This window comes from Lontra canadensis, unplaced genomic scaffold (assembly GCF_010015895.1).
Source record: "Lontra canadensis isolate GAN:19392208 unplaced genomic scaffold, GSC_riverotter_1.0 scaffold2, whole genome shotgun sequence".
Taxonomy (NCBI): domain Eukaryota; kingdom Metazoa; phylum Chordata; class Mammalia; order Carnivora; family Mustelidae; genus Lontra; species Lontra canadensis.
In genome coordinates, this window is record NW_022630996.1 from 16601427 (window position 1) to 16616966 (window position 15540).

Below are 15540 nucleotides of genomic sequence, written 5' to 3' on the forward strand. Positions count from 1 at the left end.
CCCAGCCCCAGACCCGTCTTGTCCACATAGCCCTCTCTCCCTAGGGGGCTAGGGGACCACACAAGTGGCCAGCATGGTGGGTCTCCAGGAGGCTTTGGATGCTCTCATGCCCTTTATGGCTCTGGATTGGGCACTGACCTCTCCTGTTAGCCTGTCAATTGGGAAGGCCCCCACCAGTCATGCACTGTGGTGTCCTGGAGCATTCTCCTCTGACCCCAGGGTTTTGGTAGACCCAAGGGGAATCTAGCAAGAACGCACACTCAGATGTTCTCATGTCCCCCCTGGCATGGTGCCAGCACTGGGGTTCCTGCCTTGGGTCAGGGGACGTAACAGCCACAGCACCCCGGTCCCCTAGTGCGGCCCCTGAAGCTGACCCCACTCTCCATCCCCACCACACCCCACAGCTGTGCCAGCGTACTCGCCCATGCCAGAAGGGAAAGACATCGTTTCCTGCTGCTCACGAACCCAGAGTGAGGTCTGCGGAAAGGAGTCCGGGTGGGGCTCTCCCCCCCCAACAACGTTCCCCTCAGGACAGGCAGGCGCCCTCACCAGGCCACGGTCAGGCCTTTGTTGTATTTACTCTTGTGTCTTCAGCAGATCACAGGGGCTCAGGACACATGAGCAGACGGAGCTGCCGGCCCCCAGGGTCCATGACCACTACCCCCACCACCCTGCAGCTGGAGCCAGTGTGAGCCCCTCCCTGGAGACACACGGGGATTCGCCTCTGGGACCTCAGCTCCCGGCCACCCCTCCAACACCCCAATTCCCATCTCGTCTGAACTGCACAGCATTCTCACGATGGGAGGTGGCCTCTAGGCCTCTGGTTTTTATAGCATTGTCTCTAGTTCTTTAACCAAAATGGGGGCTTTCCCGACTCCCCACTGAGTGTGGGGTACTCTGTGTCCCCCCCACCCCGAGCTGTGGTGGCCACTCCCGACCACCGGCTGGGCACTGGGCCCCAACGGCTGCCTTACATGCCCCTCACTGAGTTCTGGGGTTGCCAGGAAAGGTTAGGTTTTGACCCTCAGTTTAGGGTTGAGGAAACAGCCTCAGAGGCTAACAGCTTGCTTGTGGGGCACCCCACGAGACTGAGGCAAGCGAGGGCAGCCTGACCGCCCTGAGCCGCCTCCTCACCCACTGAGCTGTGTGGACTCCTTGACGCGAATCTCATCTCCACATTCTCTCTCAGCGTCAATGCAGCTTAATAATGACGGATCCGGGTGCCCTCTCTCTAGTGAGGCTCGGCGAGAGATTCTCTGAGTCCTGAACTTGGAGCGAGGTGCTGCGGGGGCCGGGGGACTGCAGTGGCCAGGAGGGGGCCTGCCGAGCCACCTGCCCCATCCATGCCACGGCCCCCTGTGAAGCCTCTGAGGCCCAGACGATGCTGTCCACGGCCAGCTGTGCATGCAAACAGGAACACCTTCTGAAGTCCGACACAGGGACCACGGAGGCAAACTGCGGCTCTGGCTTCTGCTTCTGCACAGACAACTGGGAAGGTGAAATGCTCAGGCCACAGCCTCTGCCCCTGGGCCACACTCCCCTATCCCGAAGCAGCACCTGGGCGGCTGCGGAAAAGCGCCTGACCTGCCTGAGAGTTGGGGGCGAGATGCGTCCTTGGCGGGGGCACCCACATCACTCCTTTGGGTTGGGGCCGCCTGCTCACTGAACCACATCCATGTCACCCACTCTCAGGGCTCAGCAACTGGGCCCAGGGCATAGAATGACCCCATTGAGCTGGGATGATGGATCTGTGCTGCCAGGGAGTCAGCAGCTAACACCCTCAGGCCGCAGGGACAGGGACTGTGGCCTCCTGCTGGCCTTGTCCAAGGTCCTGAGGTGGCCCCGACCAAGCTGGGAGGCCCCCATCCTGCCTGGCATGGGTTCCAGTCCCAGGTTTAGATGCTCCCACAAAGGTCCCTAGAGACTGTGACACCCTCACTTTCCCAGGACTGTTTTTGGAAAAAATGTCTTTTGAAAGACCCTGGCACCAAGAACAGTCAAAATTAGGGTGACCTAGTTCTGTCATTACTTTCGGCGGGGGGGGGCGGGGAAGGAGCTTGCTGGGCCGCTGATGTTTTAGTTTGATCTGAGTGGTTGCAGAAGGGTTTGGGTTTATGAACATCTACAAGCTGGATACTTAGGATTTGTGTACCTTGAAGTGACACATCAACTTGAGAAGTGATCTGGGAGCCCTGAAGTGTCTTATGCAGGCCTTCCCCATCCACACAGGCTGCTTTTCCCCAAAGGGGTAGTGGAACTCCAGCTGGTCGGCAGCCAGAGCTGGCAACGCCAGGCCTGAGCTCCAGTCCTTAGCAGTGCGGTGCCCATGACACTGGAGCCCAGGCAGGCCGACAGAGGGCTTTGCTCTGTGTTTCCCCTCAATCAGACCCGTTCTTCCGCCGGCAAAACCTATTGAGCCACCTTGTCCTTGAAAAACCTTCCACAACTTTCCTTGGTAGACTGAAGTGCTCCTATTTGAAGTTTCTCTAACCCTAACTCCTAGGAAAAAATGTTTCTCTTTGAGTTCCCATGCCACCTTATGAGTGATGTAATCAACATGTATTGACCTACCTCCCAGACCTAGAACATCCCTAGGAAATTACGTTCCCTCACATCCTTCCTTATCCCACCTGGAGAGGACCACTATTCAGATTTTGGTGTTTATCATCCTTCTGCTTTTCGGTTTTGTATTTTAGTACATATTTCAAAGGTGTCCATGTGTCCCAGTTTGCTCAGAAAAGTGCCACTTTATGTTTGTGGCCCAAATAGAAGGATTTAAATGTCCCTTTACACTCTCAAACACATCCCAGAAGTTAAATGATCGTTCAGCAGATACGTATGTGGGAGTGTATTACTTGGTTTTGAACTTGGGAATGGAGCATATGATATGAAGTCATCTGAGATGTGCTTGTTTCTAAGATTTATCCGTGTTACTCCGTGCGGCCACACTTTACTTGAGTAATACTCCCTTGTGTGGATACACCGTGCGGTGTCTGTGGTGCTCAGTTTTGTGTTAGTAGGAACTCAACTCCAGGGACCGTTCTTGCTGGCAGGGGCAGTTCTCACATGTGCACATAGCCCTTGGCTGCAGAATCGGAAGGAGACTGCTGGATCCTAGGGCATGCACTGTGTCAGTCTGACAGGCCACCGCATTTGGACCTAAACTTGTTATCAGTTAACTGGGTTTTCCTATCACCAGTATCTGCGGTCCTCAGTAGACTGTGGGCCCAAGGATGTGAGGGCTGATTGCTCTGTCTCAGCACTTAGAACAGTGCCTGGAGCTAGGAGGGAGGTGCTCAGGAAACGCTAAGTGCCAGACTGCCAGGGGGCTGTGGGCTCGGGCAGATCCATTCCTACTGAGAAAACAACTTGAGATGTTGCTGTTGGCGCAGCAGCATTCTGCACGTGCCAGGCCCTGCAACAGCTCCGCAGGGAGCAAGGCTGTGAGTGTTCTGCTTGCTGGAGGGGTCGCCTCCCTGCACCCAGGGAAGGGCACCCTGGCTCCCTTCCACTGAACCAGGTCCTCAGCTCGTCCCTCAAGTCCCTGGGGGCCAGGCCCATCAAGACGGACACCCACCAAGGTGAAAGCCATGATGCAGAGAACATAGGCCAGGGACCGGTTTTCTATTCTTGGCTCAGCCATAAATAAGCTGGATGACATTGGACAAGTCACTTTGTCTCCCTCCTTACCAGATAAAATGAGTTTGGACAGTGATAGCTAATTCTTGAACTTGAGAACTCATCAGGATCACCAGCGAAGCTTATTTAACATGCAGAGTCCCAGGCCCTGGACCATAGGAATTGAGGGAGCGGTTCTGGAATGGGAAGTGATACGTGCAGATTTACCTGATAATGAACAAAAAATTGGAAATGTTCACCGATGGTGAAAAAATTGGTACACAGGGAGTTCTAATAAGCACTGCCAACCCTCAGCTGTTCCCTACAGGCAAACACTTTTCATCATCTGTTCTAGATTTTCTGGTGGTTACCATTATTGCTAAACAACAGGCCAGTTCTTGTTTTATCAACCCCACGAACATTACCCGTTGTCCTCCCACTGTGACAGAAGGCTCAGTCACACCCCCAGCCCCACTCACAGTGGGGACCTGGCCTTTTCTGGAAGCTGCATTTTAACAAGCTCCTCGGGTGATTCTGAGCCAGCTGGTCTACTGGCCACACTTAGAGAAGCACTGGCCGTGAGGCTTCTGGGTAGACACTTAAGTTCCCTCAGGGCATCTCTTACGCTCCTGGTCCGTCTGCCTGGCTTCTAGAACTTGCCGACAGACCCTTTCCCCATCTCCGGGAGCTTGGGAAGGCTGGGCATGGAAGGCACGTGGGCAACCACATTCTTGCCTGTTTGTAGTGGGCGGAACGGCCCTGCCCTGTCATCTTGCTACCCGGTCGCATCAAGCATCACCTCCTGTCCCCCAGTTGCATAATTAGAAGGAGGAGATTTCTCCTGTGGGGACTGGCAGAGCTCATGCTCTAGCAGACTGCTGAGCGTCTGACTTCTTCATGAGCAAGAAGGCGTAGATTCCGACAACAGTCCGTACGGAAACGAGGCACGCACCAAAACTAAGCTACCAAGGACACAGCCCACGGACAATGCCGAGCGGGAGGGGGCAGGCACGCAAGGACCTACCTGGCCATTCTTCACCTATGTAAAACTTAAAACCAGGCAAAACTGAAAACCAAAACCATCACAAATAAAACAGACAAGACCCATCTACTGGGATAAAGGTCAACAGAGGGAGCAAGCGTGAGGGGCTGGTGATGTTCTAATTTTTAATTTGTGTGTGTACACGGGTAAGTTCACGTTGTGAATACCTGAGCTGCGTCCTTGTAATTTGTGTGCTCTTCCGAATGTTACTTCCTCACAAGTGTTCCCAATCAAAAGAGCAGGAAGAAACACCAAGCGGCTCTCTTCCCCCCTGCCCTCCAGGATGGGCCCAGGCAGGCAGGGGAAGCCGGAGATGGGGCTGGCATCTGCGTGGCTCGGTCTGGGGCCTGGGTGGGGGAGGGCGGATCGCTGCGCGTGGTTCAGAGCTCCAGCCTGGAGCCCCACAGAGCAGAGCAGCCTGCTGGGTCAAGGAAGTAGCTGGAAATGAGGCCTAAGCATATTCCCTGGGAAGGATGACAAGGTACTAGCCAACTAAGACTCATATGCCATCTTCCCCACCTGCTAGCAGCCAAGCTGTCCGGGGGGAGGGTGGTGGATGGGCCCCCAGCCCGCCTCCCCAGGCTGCGAGCCAACCCAGTGTAAATATTATTATACTCCTACGCATCTGAAGGACGTTAATTATTAAAACACATGCCACCCAGGGTAGTGCACTGTAATTAGGTTCAAATTAAATTAGCATCCTCTTATAATTAGGACATCAATAACCACTCTTGAGGCACCAGTTCCCTAGCCCCTCCCCGATGCTTTCCAACATGGGCTAATGCAAGAAAAGGGGTCCAGTGACTCTCCATGGGATGAAGAAATAATCAAAACCGTAAATAAAGTAGAGGTAGTTGCACAAACCCTTCCTTCCACCTCCCAGCTCCCACCACCCTCCACCTTCCCTACTGGTCCTGTTCGCTGGCGGAGAAGGCAGACAAGGGTTACCAGGGAGCGTCTTGGGTGGTGATAGTTTCCCTGGCGGCTCACCCAAACTCTGGGCTCTGATGCATCAGCCCTCAGAGACTGGGAAACTTCCAGAGCCCGTTCAGAGCACAGCAATGCTGCTTTCCTGCCACCTGTTAGCTTGTGACTCCGCCCTCCTCTGTGACACCTTCCCAGTCACTGGGCAGGGGCCTCAGCCCCTGGTCCTGGTGTACTGGCCACTGCTGTGGCTCCTTCTGGAGCTTTCAGCATCTGCTGGTGGCTCCAACCTGGCCTGCATGCCCCCAGAGCCTACGGAGACAGCCTCAGCACCCACTGGAGCCAGTGCTGCCTGGGTCTTAAACCGTGCTTGGGGGCTACGTGGATGGATGGATAACAGGTGCTCAATAGGCTTTGGGGTTCAACTGGAAAGCAGGGGATGGGGGAACATGTCTTGTAACTCTGGTGGGGGTAGGAACTCTGGACAGGTTTTTGGTGCCACTGGTATTGACTGGACTCAACTATGTACAGAAGGCAAAGCCTTCAATGCACCCGTGCGTGGAGTGCTCCCAGAAACTCTGCCCCCTGCGCACCTGGCTCTCGGCACCACAGTCCCAGCCCTGCCCACAACAGAGCCCAGGAACTCAACAGACATGATGGGGGAGGAACTGAGAGGAAGTGGCAGTGGCACCCTCCAGCCCAGCAAGGGTCTGGCCTGGGTTGAAACCAGCCTGGGAAGAGAAAGAAAAGAAGTAGGAAGGTGTGGGCATCATTTCAACTGGAGAGCCATGGAGGGCTTATCCCTGGGTGCAGACGTAACCAAGGCAACCGTGGAGACAGTGAGCTGATTCCAGACACTTTTGCAAGAGAGCAGGCTGGCATCTTGCCCCCTGCCCCTTGTGCTCACGGGAAGTACATGCCAACCTGCCTCTTGACCCCACCAGGAGGCAGAGAAACCAGTAAGGCGATCATTCTCTTCATGACTAGCCTCCACCACGCATGACCAGAAAACGTGAGCACCCGGGGCGTGGGCTTGTGAGGGGCGTGCGGGGGTGGTGGGGTGGGGAGAACAGCTTCTTCAGGAGTGAGACAGACGGGGTCCTTCACACACCTGCTGACCTCTTGGGTCCCATTAGGGGCTGTACGAAGTCATGGGAAACACAGTTTACTGGACCATAAAGGGTCTGATTCGAGGACCATAAGCTCTCGGTCCGGCTAACCCAGAGGGATTCTCAGGCAGGTAGAAACGGGAGTCCTTGAGAGGAAGGGAGCACATGGATTTCTGGAGATTCCACTACCCCACTCCCATCTCCCCTCAGCTAGCTGGAGCGCACCCTGAGTTCAGGAAGCACATATCCTTTTCCCTAAAGACAGGTTCTGGGTAGAACCCCATGTGAACTCTGGGCCTCAACAAATGGGTAGAAGAGCAGAATTCCCAGGAACCAGAATATTCTGGGGCCTAGGACCTTTGGTTTGGGGAGGAGAGCTGGCCAACCAGGCCCCACCACCTCCCCTGACTTTCCCCAAGGTCAAAGGGACCAATCTTCATGGTAGCTTCGAGTGCCACCCCAGATTGGAAATGGGGGGCCAAATGTGGGGCCACCAGGAAGAGGTGTCATGTTTCACAGGAATATGTGCCTAGGATGGGCAGGGCTGCTCAGGTGGGGCTTAGGAGAACAGGCAGATCCCCCCCCCGCCCCCGACACTGGGCTGACCTCTCCAACACACACATACCTCCTCTCCCTGGGACTCCCCCAGCTGCACAACAGCTTCCTCACTGCGCACAATGGCTGCTCAAGCTTCCCGCCTCCATCTGGGGCTAGGAGTGGCCTGGGCTTTCTGAGCTTGGTGGCCAGCTCTACCTCGAGGACCTGGGGGATACCTCGTTAAGTCAGACAGTGCAAGAGCTAACCTGGAGAGAGAGGGTCTCCTTGGCGAGCAGTTGTGACCCCCTTGGACCCACCCTTGCCCCCACCCTGTCCTCCGGCTCCATTTGCCAATGAACACACACTTCAGGAGCTGGGCAGACACCGAGGCCCCTGCTCTTAACCCACGCTGTACCAGCTTCTCTGGTGTTAGTGTTCACTCCAGTCACAGCAGGACAGGGGAAGTTCCCTCCGACCCTCTGCTGGGGTCCAGCAGAACTTGGCCAAGGATAGGACCGGCAACTCTCCGTAGGGGCCTGGTGAGACCGAGCCCAGCCTCCCACATGTGGCCAATCCTGGGCACTGCTTGCCGAGCTGCTCGAAATCTCCCAGGTCCTTGAGGGCGGCCATGTGCAATGGGGTCTGGACTGACTGATGAGTTCAGAGGGAAGATCTCCAGCCTTCTGCCTGATGGCCACGCCACCATCATGCCTCCCATGCCCCTAGGGCTGAGGCCAGGCATGCAGACCGTGCTGATGGTCACTCAAGTGCCCCAGTCTCCTCCTGCTGGGGCTGTTGAGATCCCACATGCTGGACTCCAACATGACCAAACAGGGCTGCAGACAGCAGGTACTATTTTATTGGGCCTCGAAAGCTTTAAATACAGAAGTGGGGAGGGCTGGCAGGGGGCAGATGTAGACACGCTGGCATCTGAGAGCGGACGCATCAGAGGAATCACATAATCAACAGCTGGACAGAGCTGGGAAGGAGGGCAGTCTGGGATAGATGTGGGAAGGCAGTTGGCGGCTGGCCTTGGGGGTCAGGATCACGCCCTACGTTAGGACAAAGTCTTTCATGTTTCTTCCTGATATGAGGGCAACTTAAAAAAAAAAAAACCCAAATAAAAATATAAAATCAGCTGGAAGAGACTGTGGACAGCAGTTCCTATCATCTCAGAAGACAGTGGCCTGCCCCCTGAAAGCCTTGGGCTCCCCCACTCCACCTCCAGCCCAGATGCCACCCCACAAGACATTTTCATACACGGAAGCAAAGCTGGACCAATCCACACCCCCGATCTGGGGTCTGGAGCTGAAGACACCTTCCCTGCAGAGGAGGAGGTACCGGTGTGAGCGGGGCTGGGGGCCAGGTCCGCTTCCCTCCTTAGCGGCTGTAGCCAAACTCATCAGCGTCATCGGCCCGGAAGTCTCCATAGCGCCACAGGTTCAGCTGTGAGAAGGGAGAGAATGACCGTGAGAGAGGCGGGACCCGCTGGAACCCCGGGACTAAGCCCGCGTTTTAAGCTTCCCCTGGAACCCTTGAGGTACAAACTCACCCTGGCACTCTTGGCTGACTCCTGGGCATTCAGGTACTCTGTGATCTGGAGGGACCAGGGAAGAATGGGAAGTCACAAAGAGGGCATTTGCAACTGAGCAGCTGGAATGACCCCGGAGACTGCCTGGCGCTGGTTTGCATCTCTCCCTTGCTCAGCAGACTGCCAGCTCCCCCAGAGTAAAATCCCAAGTGCACTGTCACATGGTCCTCTCTGGGGTTCCTTGCTTCTTTGTGCTGGCTGTTCCATCCGCCTGCCTGACTGCTCTCCCTTCAGGTTCACCTGGCTACCTGTCCTGTTCCTTCAAGTCTTCGATAGAGCATCACCATCTTAATGAAGTTTCAAATGATCCCATTTAAAATTCCAATCACCCCTCCCCCACACTCTGGATTCCCTTGATTTCTATGTTCTCTTTTTCTGTTGCATTTATCTTTTTTTTTTATTTAAAGATTTTATTTATTTATTTGACACAGAGAGATATACCACAAGTAGGCAGAGAGGCAGTCAGAAACAGAGGGGGAAGCAGACTCCCTGCTGAACAGAGAGCCTGATGCAGGGCTCGATCCCAGGACCCTGAGGCTTAACCCACTGAGCCACACAGGCACCCCTATTGCATTTATCTCTTATCAGTCAACTTCACTGATTTAGTATATATGTTTTTGTCAACTCTTGCTTGAACATAAGCTCCATAGGGCAGAAATGCTGTCTCTTGTTCATGGAGATACGTAGGCCTCAATACATGCTTGCTGAAAGAATGAATCAATGAATGAATGAACACCTGTAGGGTGTTTATCTCAGATACCAGGCAAAGGAATGTTCTAGACACCAGAGACATTATGGGCAGCTTCACAGGGGAGAGAGTGAGATATCAAGCTTCCACAAGGAGATTGAGGCTAGCTCCCAGGGCAAACTCAAGACACTGGGGGTCTCCACTGAGAAGACTAGGGGTGTCATGCTTCTCCTGTCCAGAGGAGACACAGCAGCAATTCACACTGGGATCTTGTTCCAGATGCACAAGGGTGGTGACCCTGTACAACCTGTGCCACAGACCCACAGACCACGAGAGAGAGAGGCCTGCATAAAGACGAAGTGACAGGCACCGTGGAGCGAGAATGGGGCTTTCAGCTGCTGTGCTCCTCCTTCCTCTTAGAGGGTACGTGGGGAGCAGCTCGGTGCCAGTGCCGTGCTGGCACAGGCTTCCCACCAGCCCGTCCTGAGGGCGAGAAGACAGTGCAGGCGGTCCCCAGCTGTCAGCTGCAGGCCCCTCGCAGTCCAGCCTGTGAAGCAGTGAAGCCTGTGGCACCCTCCTTGTCTCATGATGGGGAGATTCAGGCCTGGCCCGGCTCCATGCCCTGGAGGGACATGGAGGGCTAGACAGGCTGGAGGGCTAGAGGGGCAGTCCCTTAGGCCCCTTGTCCCAGTTGAGTCTGGCTCCAGGTGACACTGCGTGCCAGCAGCTGACTCCTGACTCGGGACTTTTACGTTAGAGAGAAGAAAGGGATAGAAGGAGGCAGAGGCAGCCATAGGCTGGGGCCCTCCCCAGGCCACCCCTGGGCAAGGCTTTCCAGCCTGCCACTTGAGGACACCCGCAAAGGGACACTTCCCGCTCTAGCTTATAGCTGCATTCTCAGTCAAGCCTGTGGCCAATTAATTTGGGATGTAATTAGCTTTTTTTTTTTAAACCCCAACAAACCCAAATCCATTATCTTTCCCCAGCAGGAGCAGCAGGATGGAGGGTTCCCTGCTCTGTCACTGGCTCTTGGTGAAGCCCTGGCACCCTCTGTGACGGCAGGTGGAGAGTTGCTAGGAGCCGGCCCTTACATCACGTACCACTTTCTGGAACTGTTTCTCCTTGCGCACTTCCACCATGACCAGTCCCTCCTTCACCAAGCCCAGCCCCACGTCCCCCTTGGAATCAGCAAACTGCAGGGTGACGTGGGGACAGCCAGCGCTCAGGTGTTCCACATTGAGCAGGCACTGAGTGTTCTGGATATCCCGTACCACACTGTCCACGGCATCTGTTCGAGCATCCTCCTGGAGCAGAGACACAGGCAGGTTAGTGGGAGAACGAAGTGCGAGCTTTAAAGAAAGCCACTGTGGGCCCCGGGTCCTGTTCATGGACCTCCAAGCATGTGTCCAGCAGGTGCCGGCATCTCATTTCCTGCTCACATCCTAATGAGTAAGGAAACAGCCTCTGGACAGGAAATGCCCCCTCTTCCTGTCCTGTCCTCTCCCTTCCCGCCAAGCCTATCTACATACATCCCATCCTTGTCACCCACCTGCCTTGCGTCTCTGTGAAAAAGTGGCTTTTGTTCATCCAAAACTCACCATCCACTCACTGCCTGGTCCCAATCGCACCCCCAGCTCTGCAGGACTGTGCCCCAGCACCATGAACCCTCACAGTTCCCACTCGTGCATGCACTGTCCTCTCAGGCTCTGTCCATGCTCATGTCTCCCTATACTTAGAGACTGCCCTTGACCTATCTCGTCACCCTTTTCTCCTGTTGTCTCTCTTCTGCTCTTCAGATTTCATGAAAAGACAGAGAACATTCTAGGGCGCGGATTCCTACCCCACTGTGCCCCTTAGTGCCCTGCGTCTGGCAGCAGCCCCACATGGACTGTCCGGACTGCTCGCTCTAAGCTCCAGGGGCCTCAGCTGGCGCCCAAGCCGAGGGGACCAACCAAGCCTTAAGCCTGACCTCCCTGGGGAGCCGGACACTGCAGACCGGGCTCCCCGCTCTGGGAAACTGGGTGGTTCTGCAACCCTGAGCCTGTGTTCTCCTCTCTGGACACACATTCTGCTCAGGTTCTTCTTTGGATCAGAGAAGGCCAGCACTTGCGAAGTTTCGCTCTCTTCCAATCCTGTCTTCCACACACTCGCCCTGTGTGCGTCGACCTTCTAGCTACAAGTCCGTGATTCGAGGTCTTCTCTCTTTCCAAGCAACACTATCAAGCCGCCTGGGGCTCCCACAGCCCCGATCTGCTCCTTTTCACCCTTGCATCTTGGCCAACAGCATCATAGCCACATGTAAGAAACCCAGTCACCTTCTGTTCAGTATTCCCTGCTCCCCACCCCAGATGGCACTGAGACTGGGCCCCTCTGGCGTGGCCCCGGTTTGACGGTCACTGTCTCTAGTCTGGACTTCCAAGTGCCATGGTTTCCCAGGACTCCAATCAGTCTCCGACGACGGCCCCTGAAGGAACTTGCAGAACCAGAGCTGCCCATGTCAACCTGCTGGAAACCCCGCCCCGCCCCCAGGCTCCGGCTTCTCTTTCCATTCTCCTCTCCTGCCGCTGCCCACAAGGTCCCTGGACCCCCAACTGTGTGGACCAGTCTCTGCCCAAAGCGCCTGGGCCCACTGGGCCCATCCGTCTAAAGAACCAGTTCAGACGCTCCAACGCTGCCACCTCTGTGCACCTTCCCTCAGCTCCCCGGTCACTCCCATCTCACAGACAGACCATTTGTCACTGCTTCCAACTTCTGGCATCAGTGGCTGAGTGGAGGGAGATAGACAGGGAAGGGGGGGTAGAAAAGAAGGGAGAGAAGGGGGGGAGGGAGCGACAGGGGGAGGTGTGCAGACTCACGTCTTGGGGCACCTGGATGAAGGCAAAGGCATACTCTGTGGCTTGAGCAGGCAGCACACGAATGCTGAAGGCAGGTGGCAGGGTCCCCAGGCGGGTGGACGGCAGGATCTCTCTCTGCAGAGGACACGTCAGGCCGGCAGCATTACACACTCAATGCCCCATTGTTCTCACAGGGACGACTCCTGTGGCTGGACCTCTGGAATTCGAACTTGGGCCCCCTCCACGACTCGCTCCTGCTTAGCCCTGGTCGGTGACGCCCAAGGCTGGCACGCTGGCCCCGCAGCAGGCGGGGAGGCGGACAGCCGAGGCTCATACCTTCTCAACCTGAGCCTGGGCTTGGCACACCTGGGTGCTCTACTAAATAATCAGCTCGGTCCCTGGTATCCAACCATGACTTCCATTTCTCTCCAGTGCCTTCCCTCTGCAACATGGGTTCCTGGAGTGCTTTCCCACAGGCTAGGGGGTGCTCTGCTGAGAAGGCACACTGAGACAAGGGTCCTGACAGTCCCTCAACGTGGCAAGACCCCTTCTGTGTATCTCCTGGTAGCAAGCTGGGAGCAGGGCCCCCAACTCTGGGCTTCGGCTCATCGACCCTCAGTGCTAGTCCTTGTAGAAAGTGGACAACCATCATCACACCACAGGAGTGGCGTGGTTCCAAACTACAACTTCCTCTCCTGCTTGCTGCTTTGCCCACAGGGAACCTCCCGGAATTGTTAACAGACTCCCAAGCCCAGCCCGAGGGGGCTTTTCTCAAGGGTGCCAGTCACTCTGCCCCATTGTGACTTCCCAGCAAGCCTTGGCTGGGGGACTAGTGCACAGGCACCTGGTCCAGCACGACCAGGAGCCGCGGGGACTTGAGGGTCTCCACGGGCCTGCTCTTCACAGAAGGTGGGCAGAAGACGAGGAATGGTGGGTGTGGCTGGGCACTCATCCTTGGGGCCTGGAAGGGGGACTTCTCGGAGTCCAGTGGCCTGTTCCACCAACAGCAGAGCTGCCTACGTGCTCACCATTCTGTCAGCTGAGGGGTCAGGGCTTGTGGGGACTTGCTCTAGGGGACTACTGTGCAGCCCCCCGGGACCCCTTGTTTGCCTAGTCCTCCACCTCCCGGTCCCCCACACTCACATTGCCGTAGTCAATGTAGAAGACGTGTACTTTGGCGGGAGACTCGACTTTTTCCACTCGGGCGCGGTACCTGCAACGGCAGCGCGGGCAGAGCTCAACGGACAGCCCTGCCGAGTCTGGCCTCCCCAGAGCCTTAGCAACAGCAGGGCAGGGGCACGACACCACCAGGCCCGGGGCTCAGGGTGAAGAGCCATGGGTGTCATGGAGGGCAGTTCTCAGACTCCACGAAGGCCCAGGCTCGGGGCGCTGCGGCCACCCCCTAATGGAATCAGAGCATAGCTGGGAGCAGAGGGAGGGAGAAGGGAGCATGTGGAGCAGATTAATGTGTCCTTGGGGCATAAAGCAACAAGACTAATGACTAGATTGATGTCTGCTGTTTAAAGCCAGCACACTAAACAGCAGCTGTAATTAGCCGGCGGATCTGTCTGGGAGGCCGCGGCAGGGAACACATCCAAGTCACTTCGTCACCCAGGGAAGGCCATGGGCCCTACTCTTGGTAGATGAGACATAGTGACCTTCTTGCAACGTGTGAGTGCCCCTGCTCATGTTCCAGACAGCTGGGGTGGAGGGTCGGGTGGCGGGTCTGGGCTCAGACCAGTCTCCGCCCTCCCCACCCTATGTGACATCATTTTCCCTGTGTGGGGTGAGGGCTGTGTTGGAGAGTCTCAGCCAGCCACAGCTCTCCCACCAGAGCTTCCCAGGAATGAGGAGGAGAGACACCACTTGTATACTCCAGGCTGCCTGGGCTGCGGGCAATGAAGAGGGCAATACGGGAGAACTGCCAAGGTCAAGCACCACTGCCCATGGAAACCAGGTTACTAAGGCAAATGCCTGAAGTCTACCGGGCAGCTCTGCAGGCCTGTGTCCTGAGCACAGACCGGCTATCGCTGCTGCTTAAGACTCTCTGGTCCACTCGGGTCCAAGTGGCTTACCACTCTCCATCTACAAACTTGGCAATGCAGAACTCTCCCCGGCGGGGCGCGTAGGAACCTTCGACAGGAGGATGGCTGGCGATGTCATTTCGCATGTTCTCCATCAGCTTCTCCAGCTGGGTGCCTGCAGGGGAGGAAGAGGGAGTGAGCTCTGGGTTGGGGAGCAGGCAGGACATGGTGCTGTGTAGGGCTGGCATGCCCCGTTCCATAGGGAAGTCCCCTGTGGTCTTTGCTCAAGAGGGTCATGCTGTCCTCAAAAGTGGGAGGAGGACTTGCTGACACTTTGGGCTTCAGAAGCACAGTCTTCCTTCCAACCTCAGCTCTCCAATCCACTGGCCAGGCCCATGGAAGCCGCTGGAAACGTTCCTGGGCTCCACTTGAGGTGGGTGAAGCGCGGGGATGGGGAGCAGGGCCCGTGAGCCTTGGCCAGGGTGGGCATGGGCCATCTTCAACCTGTTCCTGCAAGCACCAGCCTGGCCTGGGCCACAGAAGTGATGGCTGACAACAGCCACTCTCCGCCAGTGTCCCCCGGAGCAAACGTGGAGAGATAGGAGGGGCCGCATACCACCCTGGGCAAGGAAAGGGCCTCAGACTCTGAGCCATGGAAGATGGGGAGCAACTCAGGGAGCAGGACCCGATCTCAGTATATTCAACTTGGCCACTCTAACCTTGCTCACCACGTGAAGTATGTGCAAAAGCAAACTTTGCTACTGCCAGGCTGGGGTTCCAACCACGCCCCTCAGCTCAGTGGCTGCTTTGGTTGGGCGGGGGGAGAGGTTCCTCCTCTACTGCTTGTCAGCTGGTGATCACCAGGCTTGGCAACACCTTGGGTCCTCTCGGGTTCCCTGCCTTGCTCCTTTCTGCTGTGTCCCCCATCCCCACTCCACTAGGCATCAGACCCCAGTAACTTCCCTTTTCCCTCCAGGTTGGCCCCAATTCTAGTTCTACATCAGGCCTGTTGGCCCCTTTGCTCTCTGTGGTAAGGGTAACTAGGTTCCTGTGGGGCGGGTATGGGGTTCTTCTTTCCACCTCTGGGGCCCAAAGCCACACTGTAACAGGTGCCTAGCACATGCTGGCTGTTGGTACGCTTGTCACAGCTGGCCTAGTACGCTCCTTGTCTGG

At 56.2% G+C, this 15540-nt stretch overlaps 1 protein-coding gene across 1 annotated transcript in view; it reads right to left on the minus strand.

Annotated features, from left to right (window-relative positions):
* Positions 1 to 8067: 8067 nt before the first annotated feature.
* Positions 8068 to 15540, minus strand: part of SND1 (staphylococcal nuclease and tudor domain containing 1) — a 411695-nt gene continuing 404222 nt past the window's right edge. Inside the window, exons 19-24 of the mRNA XM_032869880.1 lie at positions 14419 to 14542; positions 13487 to 13556; positions 12365 to 12478; positions 10610 to 10813; positions 8783 to 8827; positions 8068 to 8676 (exon numbers count right to left, since the gene is read on the minus strand). Of these exons, the coding sequence (XP_032725771.1) occupies positions 8611 to 8676; positions 8783 to 8827; positions 10610 to 10813; positions 12365 to 12478; positions 13487 to 13556; positions 14419 to 14542 (623 nt within the window). The 3' untranslated portion in view covers positions 8068 to 8610. The remainder of the gene's footprint in view (positions 8677 to 8782; positions 8828 to 10609; positions 10814 to 12364; positions 12479 to 13486; positions 13557 to 14418; positions 14543 to 15540) is intronic.